This window comes from Podarcis filfolensis (assembly GCF_964270895.1).
Source record: "Podarcis filfolensis genome assembly, chromosome: 4".
Taxonomy (NCBI): Eukaryota; Metazoa; Chordata; class Lepidosauria; order Squamata; family Lacertidae; genus Podarcis; species Podarcis filfolensis.
The window spans coordinates 82,628,027-82,651,095 of NC_139607.1; the positions used below are offsets into that span (position 1 = coordinate 82,628,027).

Here is a 23,069-nt window from a genome sequence, read left to right on the forward strand (position 1 = left end):
CCAATGCAAAAATCCTGAGAATCCATGTGGATCTGTGCTTTGTAACCACGTTTTTGCACCATTGTGGCCCCAGGCAACAGTGGGTGTGTGATTTTTTTGGTGCAGGCTGTAGCCATGGACATGCTATGTGATCTGATGGTGAATTTGGGGTGACCCAATTTCAAGATCCTGAGGATCCATGTGGATCCGTGCTTTGTAACCACGTTTTAAGTGGGGAGGGAAGGAAAAACACAGAAGGGACAAGGAGCATGAGAGGGGTGTGCGGAGAAGCAGCTGGCTAACAGTGCAGGAGAGGGGTTTAACAGGAGGGAGGAAAGGAAGGCAAAAGTTTCCCCCCATCCACCCACTGAAGCCAGCCCTCCCTCCCTCCCTCTTTCTCTCTCTCTCTCTCCCTCTCCCACCTGCATGTTTTCCGGCTGCCTGCGAGTCCCTAGAATGCTGGACGCAGCAGCAGCAGCACTGGAACACGGAGAGGAGGAGGTGGTGGCTGTCGGCTGCGCTCCTACACTACGGAACCTGAGCCGGGTGGGCTGGAGCCTGCGCACAGTGTGACTAGGAAGGAATTAGAAGGAAGGACGCGATCCTTTTCTTTCCCCTCTGCTTGCCATGAGGGCAGGGGATTTCCCTGCTCTTTGTTGCGTTTGAGCAAACACAGCAACCAAAAACAGAAGAGGGTGGGCAGTAAGACCCTGAGGCAGAATGCAGGAAAGCAGCAGCTTCCCCTCTCCAGCCTTCCCGCCTCCGCGCAATCTGATTTTTGCCCCTGCGCGCGAGCCAGTCGGCTCCAGGGACCACATATTCGCTCAATAACACGCACAGACATTTCCCCTTACTTTTTAGGAGAAAAATGTGCGTGTTATAGAGAGAAAAATACGGTATCTTGTTCCCCAACCCTTTGCAGATTTGGAAGGATGTGCAAACAACTGTTCATGCTATGCTAGATCTCACCCCAGCTTTTGAAAGTTCCTTCAAGTATACTTTCTAAATTGTCAATTTAAGTAGACCAACTTGCTTCTTTTGCTGTCATCCTTTGTAGAACCAACTAATAACTAGTAGTATCAGCTTTTGAATACAGCAACCCAGTCCTCAACATGCCATTACGAGCCCTCTGTGAATTCATATTAGAGCTATGCTGGGAGAAACCACACCAGACAGATAGCATACTATAGCAGGGGTAGTTAACTTTCAGCCGATGGGCATAGTTACCAGCTGCTAGGCTATATCCACCTGACAATATATATGGTAGGGTGCAGGTAAAGGAGGGGCTTGAACAAGGGCTGTGCAGGCCCTGTCTTATCCAAGCCAAAAGACACAAAAACTTCTTTCATGACTTGGAGGACTGCACGTTCCTTAGGGCACGGGGAAATACTCTGAATGCCAAGGTAAGTGTGAGCAGGGATTTGTGACAGCCATTTTTTAAAAAAATTATAAAACATAATGAAACTTCCACAGTAGCCAGCCACTATACTTAGTATTTATTGTCTTTGATTGAAGTTTAACCCACATTTTATAGTCCCTATGGTATAAAAAAAACCACTTGCACTGGATATATAGTAAAAAAAAAAAAATAGTTGTGTTTTTTTAAAAACAATGATAGACTGAGCTTGGGCGGGGGGGGTCTGCGCTGCAATTCCATAAATAGTTGTAACAGCCATTTGACAGTTGAGCCTTAAGGCTTGCCATTAGAGTCTACAGTTTCTGGATTAGTATCGCAGATGCGCCTCCACCTCCATTACAGATTCCAGCAAGGCCATACTCTCCTTGCTTCAATGCATGAGCCATGTGAACAACAATTCTTGCTCCAGACATCCTAAAACAGAAAAAGCACCCTAGTTAAGTTTTGAGTTGTATAGATTGGCAAAAAGGTTAGCGCTTAACCTCATAAATCAGCTTTTTCAGCCCGTGCCTTAGAATCAGCATAGTGCTAAATAATATCTAGCTGAAGCATAAGAGAGTAGTACTAGAGGTAAGTAGTTTGTGACAGACCTGTCTCATGCATGTGCTAATCTATGACAACCACGCACCACTGAGCATCCTGGAGGATGAGTTAGGATGAAACTATGCCAAGAGGGAAGGGGGGCAAGAGATGTGGGAATGGAATCAATAGGGAAGAAGTATCCAAAATAAACTTTTCTATGGGTCTGTCTAATGCAGAACTGGCCAGCTTAGCAACAACTCTTCATTGTCTTAGGTCTTTCCCAGCCGCCCTGTTCCCAAACTAGATGCTCTGATCTGTGGTCCCAAGACTCGGAGACAACTTTTTCAGTTATCATGGTTGAGATTTTCCAAATCTATTGTGTCTACTGCATCAATTGATTAAGACACTACCAAACACAATAAATGTTAAGGAGGGTGTTGATGGTTTGAAGTTTGATTTTTTACATGACTAACACTTTCTCTGCACCATTACATAATCTAATTTCCTAGTGGGTTATGAAGCAGGGCACTTAGAATATTGCAAACTATTAATAATTTTAGTTTAAATAAGAGTAGGCATGTTTAAAAGTACCAAGAGCAAGCACTTAAAATGCACCATGTCAAGTAAATTTACACATCAGAACTAGGAATGCTTTCTGCCTTTTTACATTTAAATACTGTTACCAAAACTATAATAATTATTTGCCTTTGCTGTGGAGGGGAGGGTCAGATACAAATTTCTTCTTGTGTAAACAAATGTATTACTTCACTTACCCAATTGGATGTCCCAAAGAGACTGCTCCTCCATGAATGTTCACCTTTTGCGGATCAACATCTAGCATTTTAATGTTGGCTAGGACAACAACACTGAATGCTTCATTAATTTCCCACATTTTAATATCTTCCTTTTTTAGACCTGTCTGATTAAGTATCTGAAAAAAGACAGAAACACATAGATAAAAGGTAATGTTTATCACCAACAGGGTCTGGGGGTTCTTGCCCTTCTGTTTTAATTGAGATATAAAATGGGTCACTGGCACAATTGGGACTGTAGTTCAAGAGACATCCAACCATAAAGATAAACATTTCAACTACTTGAAGCCACAAGTCAGGTAGAAAAAAATTCTAACAATTACCACTGCCTACAGCAGTCAGGATTCAAGCAAATACTTTCTCTAGAAAAGAATAAACCCAGTCCTTGTATTACAAAATCCATGTGTACCAGTTTCTGATCAAATCTAAGGTCTGAGATACTTCAGAATTCAATATTAACAAGCTAAGTAGTTCAGTGTTTCACAATGCTAAAATACCAGCATTAGCATAAGAGTGAAATGTAGATTTCAAGCAGTAAAGCAACTGGAGTAACACGCCTATTTAATTGTCCACTTAAATTACTTAAGTGCTGCTGAGAAATGTCATCTAACATTTACGTTTTACTCAAATAAATATATTTTGCTTTTCAGGTCAATTTTAAAAAACCACTTTGTTATCAGTAGGTAAGGTAAAGGTAAAGGTACCCCTGCCCGTACGGGCCAGTCTTGACAGACTCTAGGGTTGTGCGCTCATCTCACTCTAGAGGCCGGGAGCCAGCGCTGTCCGCAGACACTTCCGGGTCACGTGGCCAGCATGACGAAGCTGCTCTGGCGAACCGGCACCAGAGCAGCACACGGAAATGCCATTTACCTTCCTGCTATAAAGCGGTACCTATTTATCTACTTGCACTTAAGGGTGCTTTCGAACTGCTAGGTGGGCAGGAGCTGGGACCAAACGACGGGAGCTCACCCCGCGGCGGGGATTCAAACCGCCGACCATGTGATCGGCAAGTCCTAGGCGCTGAGGTTTTACCCACAGCGCCACCCGCGTCCCTCAATCAGTAGGTAGTGAACACCAAAAAAGAAAATAAAAGTACAAAGGCCAATAGAAAAAAAAACCTAGTGAGAAGATTCAAAGGCAAGTTACATTATGGTTTTGGCAGAAGCTTTCTAAGAAACCTTCCATGTTTGTTTTTTTTTCATTTTGCAATAGCTTTATTTTATTTTTTTATATATAAATTTTTATTAATTTTCCAACATATATTAAGACACAATACAACTGACAATACATAAACAAACAAACATATAAACACGTATAATTTCATAACCTCTTTTTCTTAAACCTTATTTCAACGACTTCCCCATACCTCCCTTTTCTGCATCCCTGTTTTAAACTTTTCCAGCAACCCCTAATTTCAATTACTTATAATTCACTTTCTTTAATCCTTTTTCTCTTACCCAATTATTTGTCACTGCAATTCTGTTTTACATTACCCATGACATTTTAGCACTCATTAATTTTACAACAGTTCTTAAGATAAACTTTAGATTTCTTCCAATCTTCTTCCACCGTCTCTTTTCCTTGGTCGCGGATTCTGCCAGTCATCTCGGCCAGTCCCATATAGTCTATCACCTTCGTCTGCCACTCTTCCAGCGTGGGTAGTTCTTGTGTCTTCCAATACTTTGCTAAAAGAACTCTTGCTGCTGTTGTAGCATACATAAAGAACGTCCTATCTTTCCTTGACACCAATTGGCCTACCATGCCCAGGAGAAAGGCCTCTGGTTTCTTATGAAAGGTACACTTAAGGACCTTCTTAATTTCATTATAGATCATTTCCCAGAAGGCCTTGATCCTTGGGCACGTCCACCAAAGGTGGTAGAAGGTACCTTCAGTTTCATTACATTTCCAGCATTTATTATTGGGCGTATGATAGATTTTTGCAAGCTTGACTGGGGTCATGTACCACCTATAAATCATTTTCATAATGTTCTCTCTTAAGGCATTACATGCCGTAAACTTTATACCGGTAGTCCATAACTGTTCCCAGTCAGCAAACATAATGTCATGACCAATGTCTTGTGCCCATTTAATCATAGCTGATTTAACCATCTCATCCTGTGTATTCCATTTCAACAGCAAGTTATACATTCTTGACAAATTCTTAGTATTGGGTTCCAACAATTCTGTTTCTAATTTTGATCTCTCCACCTGGAAGCCAATTTTCCTGAGAAACCTTCCATGTTTGATTGGCATTATCCAATATTCTGAATACTTCTGAAGTATAAGTATTACTGTTTGACGTACTGTGATAAATATGAGAGAGCCTGCCTTGAGGAAAATTTTAATTTGAAGGTAGGGGAATGCTATAAAATGATTACCTTAGGAACTGCATGTGCTGGTGCAATTGGAAAGTCAATAGGATCAACAGCAGCATCTGCAAAACCTGCAAAAGAGCAAATGTGAAGCAGAAAGGAAAAATGTCATTATTGGTATAAATGGCAGCATTTAGGGTACCTGCAATAGATGCTTACAGCCTCTCTGGCAAAATTCTGGACATTATTGCTTTTAAAGATGTAAGCATGGCAGTGTTAGAGGAACAGCTGAGACATCCCAAAGGCCCCTGAATTCTCTCGAGTTTGGCAAATTGTCAAGCTATGACTGCTACCATTCAGTTAAAAAGTCCTTTCAACCTAACCTGCTGATAAAAGACAAAGTAAAACAAAGTCAGGGATGCGGGTGGCGCTGTGGGTTAAACCACAGAGCCTAGGACTTGCCGATCAGGAGGTCGGCAGTTCGAATCCCTGCGACGGGGGGAGCTCCCGCTCCTCGGTCCCAGCTCCTGCCCACCTAGCAGTTCGAAAGCACGTCAAAGTGCAAGTAGATAAATAGGTACCGCTCCAGCGGGAAGGTAAACGGTGTTTCCGTGCGCTGCTCTGGTTCGCCAGAAGCAGCTTAGTAATGCTGGCCACATGACCCGGAAGCTGTATGCCGGCTCCCTCGGCCAATAAAGTGAGATGAGTGCCGCAACCCCAGAGTCGGTCACGACTGGACCTAATGGTCAGGGGTCCCCTTACCTAAAACGAAGTCAGTCTAACCTATTATCTGTCAGGATCAAGCATTTCTCAACATTTCACTAGAAATCAAGAAGATTCTTACCTACTATTTTAGCCAATGGTTTAGCATTCAGCCTTTTGGCTGCTTCTGAAGTCATCAGTACTAATGCAGCTGCTCCATCATTCAATGTACTGGCATTGGCAGCAGTTACTGTTCCTGAAAGAGGCAGCAATGTGAATATAGTGCATTCCTCAGTAACATCCTAAATTCCAGCCTACATCAATCCATATTCAAAACGCTGGCCACACAACATACAGCAATTCAAAATCAACAAGGCTGGCATTATATCAAAACACACATCCATATAAACCATTTCACTGAAGGAAATGCAGGTATGTTTAAATAAAAAATGCAATCTGGCCAGCTTTTACTACATTAAAAACCAGGCATCACTTTTTTCCGAGCTTACCGTTTTCTTTCTGAAAAACGGCCTTCAGTTTTGGAACTTTACTGAAATCAACACGCTTGTACTCCTCATCTTCTTTAATCTCTGTGTCTGGTTTCCCTAAAATAAGACTTTAATTAGTTAAACAATTTCAGACTTCTTTGTGGCTGGACAGCTGGCACTCCCTAATTTCACAAGGAACAGTAGAACATGCAAAGGCTGCAGTTAAGTGTGCTTCAAATCATTGTCTCATTTCTTGCTCCAACACTGCCCTATGCCTCCTGTGAAAGGGAGGAAAGGCAGATAGGCTTCCGAGCAGGCCACAAAACCTTTTTTGGGCGGGGAGGGACACAGAAAGAAAACTCAAACCGCAGCTTGGAAGGTCAAAAAACCCCAAAAAGCTTAATATGGGGATAGGGGTGTAAACAGAAATAGTCTCTATTTCAGCAAAAAGAAACAAAATATGTTCAGTCTTCACTTCATAGACAAGTTATGTTTGCCAGAATACATACAACATTTTATACCATTTCAGTACATAGTTTATCATAAAACAGAAGGTGGGGAGGTATTATATATGAAATTATACTACCTTTCTGAGAAATAGTAACTGGGACAATTTCATTTGCAAAAACTCCCGACTCCCAACCTTCCTTGCTTTTGGTGTAAGATTTTATGGCATAGGCATCTTGATCTTCCCGTGATATAGTAAACTTCTTTGCAGTATTCTCTGCGCAATTACCCTGGGGAGGCAGACAGGAAATCACTGAAAGTCATTTTAAAAACTGGACAGGTTTGTGTAGATCAGCTGTGCCATCGCCAAAATCCCCACTTTTGAGTTTAATGGACTCGAATATGAATTAATAAATTTAAATCAACTGAAATGAAACTGCCCATTTCGTTTGTGACTGTTAGACATTGGGAACAAACAAAAAACCATGCAACTCACAAGCTTCTTGGTTTGTTTGCTGCCTGAAACAAGCTGTGCTAGCTTTTCCAGTGAAACAGCATGAAGCAAGACCCTTTGTGGTTTCTGAGTGTTAAGCAAAGGTCATGGGATAACTAGGGATGGGGGAGAAATTTGATTCTATTCACATTTAAAGGTGAACCTACCATTGCGCTAAATGGAACTTACTTCCAAGTAGGGCTGCAGCCTAAGTGACATAACTGTTCACGGCTGCAGCCTTAGGAAACTGATCAAATCATTTTGTATGTACATGTGTGGATTCCTGTATCATCCTGTTTTCCCCGACTTCTCACTCTGAATGCAAATGAAACACCAGAGATGGACCAGATTATCTCTTAATTTACTAAGACTGCCAGCCAGAACACACCACAGTGCCAGTCGCACTAAATTCAACAGCATTGCTGAAATCTTAGGCATAAGATATTGGTTTGTATTCACAATTTCTGATTCCCATTAGATTCAGTAGCTTCATCTCCAGACTATCGGTAGTTTGCAAGGGGGTATTCAACTGCTTACCGGGAAATTTAGGTTTGCACAACTGAAGTGGATTACATCTGCTTAAATCTTTTTTAAAAAAAAGAAATAGACTTGAATGAATTTATTATTTCGGTGACAGACTAGTTCCAGTCCACATACAGTATCAAGGAAATCATAAAACACGATAGGGATACATTTGAATATGCAATTAGATATAACAGGGACAATAGATACAGCAACAGTTAAAATATATATAAATTAAAACTTAGTCACTAAAATATAACCTAAAATTATCATTTAAGGCCTTAATCATTAGCACAGCTTGTTCCCTAAGTTTTATGGCAATCGCACATGTCAGGGGTTCAGGAGCAGAGGGAACGGATGGCGAGGAATCGGAAGGAGAGGTTAGCGATGATAGCCGTCCGAGATCTCTAAGTCTGTCCAGCGAATCGGAGGATTCACAGAAAGGGGCTCCCGTGGGCAGAGCTGGGGGGTTACCAAGAGGGGCACCCCAGGAAGAAGGGACCAGAGGGGATTCAGAGAGCAGCAGCTGGAAATCCGGACCAGCTACTCCACCAGAGAGCAGCAGGGGGGAGGAGTTCCAGGCACCAGCGACAGGCAGCTCTCCGGCAGCAGCCACGCCTGCGTCAGAGAGCGAGGAAACGGTAGAGAGGAGGGTCGGAGACAGAGCGCGCGCGCCAAGTTCAAATGTACCAGAGGGAGGCGCAATGAGCAGCCCGGAAAGGGAGCCAGGTCCTAAAGCCCGCCGAAGGGAGGGGGAGGAATCCGAAGGGTCCGCATCCGAGGCATCCAGGAAGGAAGGAACCCCGGGGGGTGGTAGGACCCAGAGGCGAAAGGAGAGACGCAAAAGGTGGAGCAAGGCTAGGGTCTTGAACTGGTGTACAGGAGGCGGAGATTCAGATGGGACTTCGCCGATCTAGGGAATAGACGTAGAGACGCACGCTAAGATGTGGAAATGGAAACTATACTTCAATAAAGACTTTATTCCGTTCTACCGGCTAGCGTTGGTCCTTTGTGAGCCGGGACCTAGAGGCAGTCTCTGACAGTAAGTCCCATCTCCCAGAAGTTTTCATCAGTTCTCTTTGACTCAAGCGGCGTGTGGGGAGCGAAGCAGGGAGGAAAGAGGACTGGTGCCTTTGGAGCTCACAAAAGTCAAGCGACATGTCTACTGAAGAGCAAATTGCTTCCCTGCGAGAAGCGGTAACGCAGCTCAGCGCAGAGATAATCGCCTCCAGGAAAAGAGAGGATGAAGCGGCTGCTGCATGCCGAGATCTCCAAGCCAGGTTGGAAGTGCTTACTAAGCAGGCACAAACGGGTTCCAGATCCGAGGGAATCGGGTTGGGAAGGACTGGAGGCAGCATTGTATCTCACTTTGATGGGAATTTGCAGCAGTACCCCAATTTCCGAGCAGACGTGCAGTTTGCGCTGAAACTGCTGGAGAAAGAGTTTAGAGATGAGCAAGAAAGAGTGGGGTTTATCTTGTCTCATTTGCATGGAGAGGCGAAAGCATGTCTGCGCAATCTGTGGAGAGATATGGACCCAGCGCTCCAGAGTTCAGCTGCATTCATTAAAGCGATGGATTCTTGCTTTCTATCGAAAATAGACATTGACATTGCCCGTAAGGACATATTTGAGCTGAGACAAGGGAAAGCCAGCGTGAGGCAGTATCACTCCCGCTTTTTTGCATTGGTCAATGCCTTGGGGTGGGACAAGGATTCCCCCCCCGTTAGAGATCTTTATTGGGAAGGATTGAACCCCCAAATCAAGGATGAGATAGCGCGGGGGGAGAGACCCAAAAGCACCCAGGAAGTGGTGGACAGATCGCTTGCAGTGGGAGTGAGGCTGGAGGACCGCCCTTGGGACAGAGGAGAAGGGCGTTGGGGACGCACACCAGCCAGAGTGCCCTCCCTCTTGCCCAGGGATGTCGCGCGTGCGCAATCAACGCCTCCGCAAGCAGGGGGGGAGGAGCCAATGGAGATCGGCGGTGCTAGAGCTCATTCAGCCACCAGAGCCTTAACACCGGGAGCAGTCAAAACAAAGCAGCCTAGAGGGAACAGGAAGTGTTACATCTGTGACAGTTCGAAGCACATGGCGAAAGAGTGTCCCCAGAGGCTCCACAAGCACACTGCAGCTTCAATGACAGTAATGGGAGCAACTCAGCAAAGTGAACCACGGCAGGGAAACGGAAGCACTGGGGGCCAGCCAGGCGAGTCAGTGAAGAAGTCCCCAGAGATTTTGAAGCCCACGGATCCCCTCCCGCCCAAACCAGTGGTGCAGCTCACCGCATCGCTCCAGCTGCCCAGTGGTCTCACTTTAGAAGTGCCGATTACGATTGACTCTGGCAGTAATGCGGACTTTATCGCACTGGAATTCCTTCAACAACACAACATAGCGCTACTGCCAGCCACACTGCCCCTGAACGTGGTCACAGTGGATGGCAGGGAACTGCTAGGGGGGCAGGTGGTGCAGCAGACACCACCTATGGTGATGCAAATTGGGAATCACCGAGAAGTCATCAGCTTCAACGTCACCCAATTGTCGGACACGCCCATAGTGTTGGGCATGAGTTGGCTGGATAGGCACAGCCCGGCATTAGCGTGGTACCAGCGGCAATTGACCTTCTGCTCTTCCTACTGCGCAGCGCACTGCATCCAGACCTGCCAGGAAGGAGAGGGGCGAGAGGATGCACCGCAGCTACACCTAGGCATGGTGCAAGCGGTGCCCAACAAGTACAAGGAGTTTTTGGAGGTCTTCTGCGAGAAGGAGGCGGACAAACTGCCCCCCCACAGACCCTATGACTGCAAGATTGATCTCCTGCCGGGGGCAACGCTGCCAACAGGGAAACTGTATTCCATGTCTGAGGATGAACTGCAGGAACTTAGGGAGTTCATAGACCACAATTTGAAGCGCGGGTTCATCCGGGAGTCGAAAGCTGTAGGGGGCAGCCCAGTATTCTTTGTGAAGAAGCGAGACACGCCCCAGAAGAGGCTTGTAGTGGACTTTCGAATTTTGAACTCGAAAACCAAGCCCTCGTCCTTCCCCATGCCCAAAATAGACGACCTGCTCGCGACGGTAAGGAAAGGACGCGTTTTCACCAAGTTGGATCTGCGAGGCGCGTACAACCTGATTCGTGTGCGGGAGGGCGACGAGTGGAAGACGGCCATGTTCACACCACTGGGCACCTACGAATACAGAGTTATGCCCTTCGGATTACAAAATGGCTCTCACTGTTTTCAAGCCTTTATGCATCACGTGTTGGCGGGACTCCTTTACAAGAAGTGCGTATGCTTCCTGGACGACATCCTGATATTTTCTGAGTCGCGAGAGGCGCACGAGAGGGATGTCAGGGAAGTTCTGCAGAGACTAAAGGAGCACAGGCTGTACGCCAAGCTGGAGAAGTGCCAGTTCGACGTGACGGAGGTGGATTTCCTGGGCTATAAACTGTCGGACAAGGGGCTCGCCATGGACAGCGCCAAGGTTCGCTCAGTATTGGACTGGAAAAGCCCGCGCAATCGGAAGGAAGTCCAGCGGTTTGTCGGCTTTGCCAACTTTTATCGCAAGTTCATCAAGGGGTTCGCTATGCAAACGGCGGCCATCACCGACACGCTCAGCTCCAAGAAGAAGAAGTTTCTCTGGACGGGGGAAGCGGAGCAGTCCTTTCAGAAACTCAAGCGTCTCTTCGCGTCCGAGGAGCAGCTGCTGCATGTGAATCCCAGCAGACCGATGAGGGTGGAGACAGACGCCTCAGACAGAGCCGTGGGAGCTGTACTGTTGCAACAAGACCAGCAGGGGGACTGGAGGCCGTGCGCCTTCTACTCAAGGAAGCTCAGCAAGTCGGAGCAGAATTACACCATCTGGGACAGGGAGTTGCTAGCCATCCATGCAGCGTTCAAGGCGTGGCGGCACTTCCTTATCGGAGCCAGACACACAGTGCAGGTCCGCACGGACCACAAGAATCTAGAGTACTGGCGCACGGCGAGGTTCCTGAATCAGAGGCACATTAGATGGGCAGAGTTCTTCGCGGACTTCGACTTCAAGATAGAGTACATCCCGGGTGACAACAACATCATGGCGGATGCCTTGTCCAGAAAGCCGCAATACCTCGAGGAGGAGGCACCGTCGGCAGCCAAGCACATTTTCGCACCGGAAGCGTGGGCTTGCGCCTCGGCGACCGTGGATCTGGACGCCGTACGTCGAGCGTTGCAGGAGGACCCCTTCGCGCTAGCCAAGATGGAGGAGGTGCACAAGGGCACGGTGAAGGACGACGAGTTCCAGATCAGAGACGGTTTGCTCATCCGCAAGGGAGCACTCTACGTGCCGGGGAATGACCTCCGCGCGAGGGTGCTGCAGCAGCTACACGACGCCCCCACTGCCGGGCACTTTGGCAGAGAAAAGACTGTAGAACTAGTGACCAGAGACTTTTGGTGGCCCAAGATGCGGGGGGAAGTAGCGGATTACGTATCGAGATGCGACACCTGCCAAAGAGCCAAGTCAGTGCACAAACCGCCGGCGGGATTGCTGGAACCGTTGCAGACGCCGTCTGAGCCGTGGGAACGGGTGGCCCTGGACTTTGTCACGGATCTGCCCAGTTCGAGGGGAAAGACGGCAGTGCTTGTGGTGGTGGACATGTTTACCAAGATGGCACACTTCATTCCGTGTGCGAAGGTGGCCACGGCAGAACAGACCGCCAAACTGTTCATAGACCACGTGTTTAAGGTCCACGGTCTGCCACGATCTATTCTATCCGACCGGGGGCGGCAGTTCATCTCGAACTTCTGGCAAAAGTTGATGGGCATCCTGAACGTCAAGATCAATCTAGCGTCGGCGAGACACCCGCAGACCAACGGACAAGCGGAGAGGGTCAACGCCATCATGCAGCAGTACCTGAGATGCTACGCCAATCAGCAGCCTAACACGTGGGTGGACTACCTGCCCCTCGCAGAGTTCGCTTACAACAATACGAAGCACGTGTCGACGGGGGTGACGCCGTTCTTCGCCAACAACGGGAGGCATCCCAGAACCTTCCCAGGTTTAGAGAGAGTGGGGGAGGGGGAGCCGCAGGCAGCGGAAGAATTAGCGTCAGAGTTGCAGGAAGTCCACGAACAGCTTAGGAGGCAGTTGGAACTGGCAAAGCACGCATACAAACTGCAGGCTGACAGACACAGGAGAGTAGGGGAAGACATACAGGTGGGAGACTGGGTTTGGTTAGCAGCGCAAGCAGTGCCGACCAGATCGTTGGCCAAGAAGAAGCTAGGGCATAAGCAGCTAGGGCCTTACCAAGTCCAGGCACAGGTCAATCCAGTGGCCTTCCGGTTAGCGCTTCCGGAGGGTTCCAGAATGCATCCGGTCTTCCATAGATCGGTGCTCACGCCCTACAAAGCACCGCATAGATTTCACGAGCCAGGCACAGCACCAGATCCGCCCAGAGAAGGACCCAGGGAGAGGGGGTCGCCAAGAGGGGAGCGCATCAACGAAGCCACAGAGATTTTAGACTCGAGATGGGGGGAAGAGGGAGTAGAATACCTTCTTGCCAGAGAGGATACCCCGGCCAGCGCCAACAGTTGGGTGCCGGGCTATGCCTTGGACGAGCCTCTTCTCAAGGAAGAGTTCCATGCCATTTTCCCACACAGGCCCATGCCAGCCGAGTATTTCGATGACTGGCTCTTCACACCCACACTTTCAGGCAGCACGTTCCAGGGGTTCGACTCGGACGAGGAGACGGCACCACACATACGCTCTCCGGAAGGTTCACCCTCGGGTTCTGCCTCAGACCGCTCCTATTGGTGGGATAATCAACCAGAGGAGCAGTGGCGCAGGAAGTGGCTGGGGGGTCCCTGGCAGGCATCACCCTCAGAGGGGAACGGGGGAGAGATGGACATGGACGTGTTGGGGGAGGACGTGGGATTTGAACACGAAGGCAGGGAGATGGAAGCAGAGGAGATCGACGTCGACGAGCGCACGGAGGACGAGCCAGACCTGCCCGATGTAATGTACGACACGAGGGAAGAACTGTATCCGGCACTCACCCCTGCCACGACGGAGCACCCAGAACCCACACCGGAAGGAGGGGAGGGGGGAAGGGGGGGCTTCGAGGGGGGGATGGATGTCAGGGGTTCAGGAGCAGAGGGAACGGATGGCGAGGAATCGGAAGGAGAGGTTAGCGATGATAGCCGTCCGAGATCTCTAAGTCTGTCCAGCGAATCGGAGGATTCACAGAAAGGGGCTCCCGTGGGCAGAGCTGGGGGGTTACCAAGAGGGGCACCCCAGGAAGAAGGGACCAGAGGGGATTCAGAGAGCAGCAGCTGGAAATCCGGACCAGCTACTCCACCAGAGAGCAGCAGGGGGGAGGAGTTCCAGGCACCAGCGACAGGCAGCTCTCCGGCAGCAGCCACGCCTGCGTCAGAGAGCGAGGAAACGGTAGAGAGGAGGGTCGGAGACAGAGCGCGCGCGCCAAGTTCAAATGTACCAGAGGGAGGCGCAATGAGCAGCCCGGAAAGGGAGCCAGGTCCTAAAGCCCGCCGAAGGGAGGGGGAGGAATCCGAAGGGTCCGCATCCGAGGCATCCAGGAAGGAAGGAACCCCGGGGGGTGGTAGGACCCAGAGGCGAAAGGAGAGACGCAAAAGGTGGAGCAAGGCTAGGGTCTTGAACTGGTGTACAGGAGGCGGAGATTCAGATGGGACTTCGCCGATCTAGGGAATAGACGTAGAGACGCACGCTAAGATGTGGAAATGGAAACTATACTTCAATAAAGACTTTATTCCGTTCTACCGGCTAGCGTTGGTCCTTTGTGAGCCGGGACCTAGAGGCAGTCTCTGACAGCACAGAATTTGGCTACCCTTAATGTGATCTCAGGATCCTTGTCGTCTACCAGGGATTTTAGATACTGAAGTTTGGATTCATTTGGAGATTTTTGCATAGCAGGGGTAATATATACCAAGCATATTTCCCCGTAGAAATGGCAGTGTAACAAGGCATGAGATGGACTCAAGTAAGTTTGAAACAGGAATGTAGTCCTAATTTCCCAGCAGTTAGCTGCTCATGGCTCAGGGTTCCCATACCTTATAGTCAGCAACTGAACTACATAAGCAGACTTTTATATGTGTGTAATTTATACCACGAACACTCACAGAATGTTTAAAGCTTTTAACACAAGTTGTTATCAAATACTAATTTGGGGATGGGGTCAGTGGACTTGGAAAATACCCTCTAGATTCCTTTCTGGGTCAAAGTTCTCGACCTTTCAGATGACCTTCACCAGATTGTAAACTCTGTCCAGAATCCTATGGTCTGTATGGACTAGATAAGCTTGTACAGTCAGCGTTTTATCCAGAATCTCCTAGCAACAGTTTCTAGCTGATCAAAAGCAGTTCACCTATTTGAGCATTTTTAAGTTTTGCCCAAGGTGGTTGAGCAAAAATAAATTTGACATTTCTGAGCCATTTCTGAGGGAAAAAATGGCTTGTTAACACTGTCAGCATGGGCTGCCATAAGTCTGGATTTTCCAGGACATTTCGCCGGAAAATTCTATGAACAAAACCCTAATATTGTGCAATTGCACACACAGTGTTTTCAGTTCCTTTCCTTTCTCAGTTGCAGATATCTTATAGATTGGGTGGAGACTTTTATTTTTTATTTTTATTTTGCATATCCATAAGTTCACTATCCAGGGACAGATGGTGTTTAAACAAATAAAAGATCTCCTGGATTGGCCATTGCATTGGTGGCGGGGGTAGCTCCTAAACTCAACAATTGTAGGCTTTTGATCAGGAAAGTATCTGAACATCCTATTTGCCAAGAGAACTTTTTAAAAAAACAACAGAACAACAAAAATAGGCTGCCACGAAACTTGCAAGACATTAAAAGCTGTATTTACCATGTGAATTTTGTTGTAAACATCTGTCAAACCATCTTTTACAATCAAGTCTTCAAGCTTTACTCCTCCATAAGGCGTTGCTCCTCTGACCATTGTGTAGGGTACATTAGACATGCTCTCCATTCCACCAGCTACCATCACGTCCTGTTTCAACAAATTATATACAGCTTTTTCCAAATTACAAGGAGGATGAAAACAAAATACTGAAGAGTGCAATACTACTGTCCCTGGGAAGGCCTAGGACACAGCAGATTTCCCCCTCTCTCAACAGAATCTCCATTCTCCCAGAACGCCCCCCTCAAAAAAAGGGGGAAATATGCCAGACCCGGAGTTGGCATACTGATTTTCCTGCCCACTATGACCTCTGCAAGAAAAATAAAAACCCTGAAAAAGGTTCCTTCATCTTTCACTTTCTCTCCCACACCTTTGAATTGCTTGGCTCAGATCTAAATGATGTTTTGAGTCTCCCATTAGGCAAAAAGTTGCAATGCAATTCGTCATACAATCAAAAGGGTACATACACAATAACAAACACTGGAATGGGAAACCTGTAGCCCTTCAAATATTGTTGGACTACAACTCCCATCATTCCTGACCACTGGCCATGCTGCCTGGGCTAATGGGAATTTTAGTCTGACATAATCTGGAGGGCCATGGAGTCTCCTTTCCTTTGAGGTTTTTTTAAATATATTGAAAAACAAGCAGTGTATACATTTTATTAAATAAATAAATAAAATAATTTATAAAAATCCTCAGATAGTCACACAGCGTTATTAATTTTCCACCCACTGGTTATGCAAATCTTCATGTTGCATATCCTTTTGATGTCCCCCCAAAAATTGTGTAGATTTAATATAAAATGTTAATAGTTTGTATTGAGAGAGAATGGAAGAGTGTGCCTTCGGGGCTGAAGTCAAACTGTTGGAAAGTTACATGAAATAACATAGACAAGTCAGATACTGAAGCCATACCAGCACAATAATCAAAGCAGTGTGGTTTGTTACAGTTGGCAAGAAATCTCTCTGACACACTTCCTTTTTAAAGGAAGATCTTGCAAGAGCAGAAGCTCTCAGAGGCATACAAAAGGATTCCAGCAAATTTGCTCTTATAAACAGTTGCTTTTAGCCTATTTAAGAGATTATACATTTCCACGTATTTACAAGTCTTCTGAATATACTGACTCTCCTACCTGGCTCCCACATGCCAGACTCTGTGCTGCCAGCATAATAGATTTCATTCCAGAGGCACAAACTTTGTTGACAGTCGTGCAAGGAGTAGAAACTGGTAAACCTGAGCCAAGTTAAAATAAAAATAAACTTCAAAGAATTGTCAGCCAGCTGCATATATGGAATATATCAAGTTGCTTTAATCAATTAAAAAGGAACTCATGCCAAAGAATCCCACTGACTTCCTGATACCATGTGTTTTTCAGACCAGTAGTGTCCTCTCATACTAGTCTCAGTTCTATAAAGATGAAAGACCATTCCTGACATCTCCGGTAGTTCCTTCCATTCATAACATTTTATCTTTGGGATTCAACCCTTTGACTTCACCACATCAGAAAACTAGCAGCATGTTATTAGGCAACATATTACCTCCCCACCACCATATATGCTAAGGACACTAGGCTGAAGTGAAAGTACAGAAGGAGAAAAAGAAGAAAAGGTAACTCAAAAAATGTTCCCGTTCTGATTATGGCAGTTTGAAGAAAACAGAAGGCCAATTCAGATTAAAATTCAAACTCAGATTAATTTGTTGAGTATTATGTGAATCATACTTCTCAGTTATTTACCTGTTTTATAATTTAGCGGTGAATCTTACTCATTGAGGGTTGTATCCAATGTCATCTCTGTGCTAGTGAAAAAGGCTTCACCTTCTCCCCCACTGTAGCTCCCTGCACACCGTCAGAATCTACTCTAGAGGTTTGGGAGACCCACTGGACCTGATTCAGGGGGCTCTGAAGGAGCTGCGGGTGTGGGGAGAAGAAGTCCCACTGCATGAAAGGAAATCTACTCATGCCTTGTTGGATTTACGACTTGTGCCCTAAGAAGTCATGAGCCATAAAACAGTTTTGGTACCTGCACCAAGGGTTGCTTGTCTTGCAGGAGCTTGTCCTTGTCCAGCCTGAATAACATTGCCCATGTAGACTTCTTTCACTTCTTGTGCAGGGATACCTAATGGCAAAAATCAGAGAAGGCATTTTCCAAGCATAAAGTGATAATATGCTCATAGAATGAGAGAGAAAAGAAACATCTGGGTAAGAAGAATGAAATAGATGCTGAAGCTGCCACTTAGCTTTTGTTTATGGACAAAACTGAGGAGCAAAGTTAAGTCCTTAAAAAGCTCATCTAGATTGCAGCTCTCCCTGCTTTTAGCTCAGAACCTCTACACAAAACCACTTGTTTTGCAAGCTTAGCACAATGTTTGCTGTACAAATTTGATCACTATTGCTTTAGTCCCTGGGTTACTCACTTGAATGCAAATATCCAAAACTGAAAATGGGACAGGTTTGCAATAAATCATCCTTGAACCATGTCAGAACTGAGAATAAACCAGGGGAGAGGGTAGCAGAGTAATGACAATGGAGGACTAAGAATTGCTCAAAAGCAGACCGAGTGTGACACGCTTTAAAAAGGATGACATACTTTACCGATACACCTTGGGCACATGCATAATTGATTTCTTTAAAGAACAGCATGAATACTTAGTGGCTAACTTGTCCCAGCATAATAGCAAAGTGGCAAGGGGTGATTACAACAGACACTAGCTGCTATTTAACCTGGATCAGAAGAGATGGTGAATATTTTCCAAACAATCCATCCCCATCCCACCCTGTTCCACAAAACCTTCTGAACAGAGTCCGGACTTACCTGCTCTTTCAATTGCACCTTTAATTGCAATGGAACCAAGTTTAGTGGCTGGCTGTGATGAAAGGGATCCTTGGAAAGAGCCAATGGGTGTCCGGACAGCACTTACAATTACTACTTCCTAACAAACAAAACCATTGCAACGATTATGACAGTTACCCCCAGAAAGGTATATTCTCAAGTCTTAAGTTCTGTTTTAATTAGGAAGATTAGACTTAGCAGTTATCAAAGTAAGTGTATGCTCCAGAAACATCTGGTTATTCCTGTATGACGGGTTGTGTAGTGGTTAGAGTATCAGACTAGGACCTGGGAGACCAGGGTTCTAGTCCCCTTAACCATGAAACTTGATGGGTGAACTTGGGCCACAGTCTCTCAGCCTAACCTACTCCACAGGGTTATTGCAAGGATGAAACTGACGGAGAACCACCTTGAACTCCTTGGAAGAAAGCTAGGATATAAATGTAAAAATAAATAAATAAGTTAATTGGTATGTCTCTTTACTCAAAGATAATATGTTGCTATAGCTTAGCAAGAAGGCTGTACAACTGCTGATAATTAAAGGAAATAAGACATACAGATGGGAGAACTTCCTACTTATTCTTTTTTGCCAGGGAGTGAGTAGGTGGATCAGACAGCATGATAATATAAATAATATTATCTAGTGCTGGAAAACATTGAGAGAGGGGGAAACTACATTGCAGGTTTTGTAACAACCCATGTAGGCCAAATTATAGGCAGTCTACTTAGACAATTTCAAAAGAGAACACAAGTTATTTGCAGCAGTGAGACAACAAAATTCTATGGCATCCTAGAATCTATTTATTATGGCACACACTTTGACAACAACAACTTTTTGGATAGGAACCCACTTTATCAGATGCATGAAGCAAGGTAACCTTTTCAAGTATGCACATAGATAGACATGTATCATTCTGAGGGTCAGACTAGATAGGATGCTGAATGCACTGCTTTTTAATTCCTAATCGAAGTGAGGAATGGTAGAGTGTTTTGTAAGGCTGTGGTGTGCAGCAAATCCGATTTAACCCTTAGCCTCTAGGTGAGAGCTTTCCAAACTATATGTAGAGACATGTTAGTGTGTAGGTGCAGTGTGTAGGTGTGTTGCGCGAATGCGGGGAAGGGGTTAGTTTAACCTCTGGTTTGCTAGTAAAACTGAATTACTGTGTTGTGAAATGATGCATGTCTAAAAAGTGTGTCACCAACATGAAGTTCGGAAAACTCTGCCCTAGGCTGTGGTCCCAGTGAGAATTCTCCTCCCTTGGCCACTATCAGCCCCAGCAGGAGAGCTTGCATTGCTACCAATAGTTCCTCCTAAAACGAAAATGCATCTATGTGGGCCAGGCATCTTTTGTCAGGACCACAGCAGATGAGGAACGAGTTAGAAAACCCTGCACACCATAGTCCTGGCAAAAATCCCCCCACCCCTAATATGTTTCATTTGCAATTTAAAACCAAAGGCACATCAGGAAGTGATATGTTTGGCATCACACCTACTCTGGCCCTTAATCCACTTAATATATCTCAGCTCACTGTTTGAAAAAACATGGTCTTGTAGAGCTGGACAAAGTATGGTATTGCCATCGCAAATACCTGAAGTCCTGTTACAATTGATACTTACATTTAAGCCACGTTGTGATGAGTAGCCTCTGCTTGCATAAGTTAACATCTGAAAAAAGAGTTTATTTTTCAGTAAGTGCAAAAACATCTGATTTACTGATTCAAAAATATTGTGTTTTTCCATTTAACATATTTTAAACAAGCTACTTAAATACACTTGTTTGTTTTTCTTAATACTTTGAAGCTTTAGAACTATTCTTATTCTTAGCAGCAGCAGCAGCAGCAGCATTTGCTACTCTTTGAAATACTTCCAGAAGTGAATAGGCAGAAAAGGGCAACAACAACTGTCATAACTTTGCAAATAATTTTCAAGCAATATACCTTTACAAAAATCCTGATGCTTAAAATAACTGTCAGTTAAACAATATTGCAATATTGTACACTCCTATTGCAAAACAAGTCAGTGATGCTGAGCTATGTTATTTGGTAATTTACCCTTTTGATCCTATAACCTTTAGCCCATTTAGGTTAACAAACTCTGACAGACACACTGAGCAGTTTTTAATCTCTGTTTTAGCCTCTCTATTTAGATAACTTTTGCCACAGTAAGCAGTCGCACATAAAGATGAGGATCCAGGTTTATTGTTTTCAGCAGCTTCCATGTGCGCTCCAGAGGAGTGCTGTTTTAAAAGGGGCCATTGCTCCTTGATACAAACGTAACTTATGAATGATATTAGATGCATAAACACCATGAGACAACCACCACAGCAGCAGATTTTGAGCATCATTGAGGACAGCAAAATGGAGGGAAGATTTTATCCAAAAAAGGCAAACTCCACCAGGAGGTTCTCCTGTAGATGACCCCTTACATCTTCTGCTGGACCATACCTCCTCATGTTCATTTGCAGAAAGAGGAAAGCAGATCTGCTTTTTGGCATTTCTGTCTCAAGCAACAAAGTATATTGGGCTATCTCTGCTCCAGAGGGCTCCTTTACCTTTAAGAGGGGAACCACAGAGCAAGAATTAGGCCCTGCCTAGAGATACAGTAGCATGTAAATTGCAGGTCTAGCTTCAGATTATTGGGGTGCTGGGCAGGCTGTCTTCCGTGGGCCTCCCATCTCCAGCACCTGTGGCCAATTGAGTCCCCAGACATTAGCTTCTGCCTTCCACAAGGGAACTTGCAGGGTCTGCTTTTGCAAGGACTGGAGTTGTTGTTGTTGTTTAGTCATTTAGTCGTGTCCGACTCTTCGTGACCCCATGGGCCAGAGCACGCCAGGCACTCCTGTCTTCCACTGCCTCCCGCAGTTTGGTCAAACTCGTGCTGGTAGTTTCGAGAACACTGTCCAACCACCTCGTCCTCTGTCGTCCCCTTCTCCTTGTGCCCTCCATCTTTCCCAACATCAGGGTCTTTTCCAGGGAGTCTTCTCTTCTCATGAGGTGGCCAAAGTATTGAAGCCTCAGCTTCAGGACTGTAAGTAGGCCCTGGCAAATGTCCATGACCCTAGGTACCAATGCCACCACAGAATAAGACCCTATTTTTTATTTTAAATGCAACAGTTAACAACATTAAAGGTTTAAAGCAGGCGGTCACGGGGGAAGTGGACGGGGAGTGATGTGACCTTGCAACTTGATCCCCACTACACTGTGTGTGTGTGTGCGCGTGTGTGTGTGTGTGTGTTAGAATTCAAAGAGTTTGGGAGTACAGTAGTACCTTGGGTTAAGTACTTAATTTGTTCCGGAGGTCCGTACTTAACCTGAAACTGTTCTTAACCTGAAGCACCACTTTAGCTAATGGGGCCTCCTGCTGCTGCTGCGCCGCCAGAGCGCAATTTCTGTTCTCATCCTGAAGCAAAGTTCTTAACCCGAGGTACTATTTCTGGGTTAGCGGAGTCTGTAACCTGAAGCGTATGTAACCTGAGGTACTACTGTATATCACTTCAGTATAGGAGAAGACAAATCACCTTTGGAACATTATGCACAGAGAGACATCCTTTAAAAACTTTTTTTTTAAAAAAGGGCAGCAAAACTCGGGGGAGGCCACAACAAACAACAATAAGATCAGCGTTTCTCAGGAAGGATTTATTAGGAGAGGAAAAAATACAGCAGAGCGCTCGAACACGGGTCTCCTCGGCTCGCTCCAGGCAAGCAAGACACTGCCACCTCAGGTGGGCTCGTCCTGGCGCATGCGCGCAGGCCCGGCCTAAGAGGCACGCGGCGCTGACGCAGGGAAGGGCGAAGGGAGGCGGGGCTCGCCGCTTAGCCCGCTGCACCTCAGGGGGGCTCAGCTGTCCCTGAGGGGAAGCGCGGAGGACAAAGGAAGGCGGCCGGGTCGTCCGTCAGGGGGAAGCGGGACCTCCATAACCAAACCCGCCGCCCCCCCCCCGGCCTGGCCTATTTTTTCCCCTCCTCACCCGAAGCGTCTTCGGCACCTGCCGCCCGCCCAACATCTTCGCTCTAGCGCCGGCCTCCGCAGCACCTCAGAACCCCTTCAGCTCCCTCAGCAACGGACCTCCGAGGCAGCGCGAGAGCCGCCGCCGTCACCTTCAGAAGGGCACGCCCACCCCTTGACCTAACCAATAGGAGCCCAAGGGCGGACCCGCCGTTTAATCCCCTGCCCTCGATTCTGTGCCTCAGGTCTGAGGAAGGGAGGGCGCGTCCAAGTTGGGAGAAATCCTACTGGAGGCTGAAGAGGAGTGGGCGTGGCTATTAGAGAGCAGTGCTATTGGCGAGGGAGGGGGCGTTGGAATTAATAAGCGGCGCTCATTGGACAAGGGGTAGAGGTTGGGGAAAGGGCAAGGAAGACATACTATCCTTGGTTGAGAAGGAGGGGCTTGGCAGTTCCCAGCATCAAAGTGAACCGCTTGAAGGACATTCCTTCCCTCAGAGAATTCTGGGTACTGTAGTTTGTTAAGGGCGCTGGGCATTGTAACTCTGGGAAGAGTAAACTTCAGTGCCCAGAATTCTTTGAGGGAAGGAATGTGCTTCGAATGTGCTTTGAACACAGTAGGCAGGAATGTAGACAGTTTAGGCTGGGATGGAATTGTGGAATCGTAGAATTGGAAG

The 23,069-nt window shown here is 46.4% G+C and overlaps 1 protein-coding gene across 1 annotated transcript; it reads right to left on the bottom strand.

Moving 5' to 3' along the window:
* Nucleotides 1-1,458: 1,458 nt before the first annotated feature.
* ACAT1 (acetyl-CoA acetyltransferase 1) lies at nucleotides 1,459-22,574 on the bottom strand. The gene is made up of 12 exons (XM_083609225.1): nucleotides 22,418-22,574; nucleotides 20,068-20,115; nucleotides 18,435-18,552; nucleotides 17,643-17,738; nucleotides 16,754-16,854; nucleotides 15,565-15,708; nucleotides 6,819-6,969; nucleotides 6,254-6,349; nucleotides 5,887-6,000; nucleotides 5,109-5,173; nucleotides 2,692-2,849; nucleotides 1,459-1,810 (listed from the first exon to the last, which is right to left on the bottom strand). Exons 1-12 carry the CDS (start codon nucleotides 22,451-22,453, stop codon nucleotides 1,690-1,692), a joined length of 1,248 nt encoding a protein of 415 aa, XP_083465351.1. The 5' UTR covers nucleotides 22,454-22,574; the 3' UTR covers nucleotides 1,459-1,689.
* Nucleotides 22,575-23,069: the final 495 nt, after the last annotated feature.

Bases quoted from the DNA above. Each gene is read 5' to 3' on its own strand.
- ACAT1 (XM_083609225.1), bottom strand. From the start codon at position 22,453: ATGTTGGGCGGGCGGCAGGTGCCGAAGACGCTTCGG. The intron at 20,116-22,417 runs GTGAGGAGGGGA...CTCTTTTTTCAG, and splicing joins AGGTGCCGAAGACGCTTCGG to ATGTTAACTTATGCAAGCAG. The intron at 6,970-15,564 runs GTAAATACAGCT...CTGCCTCCCCAG, and splicing joins TTTACAACAAAATTCACATG to GGTAATTGCGCAGAGAATAC.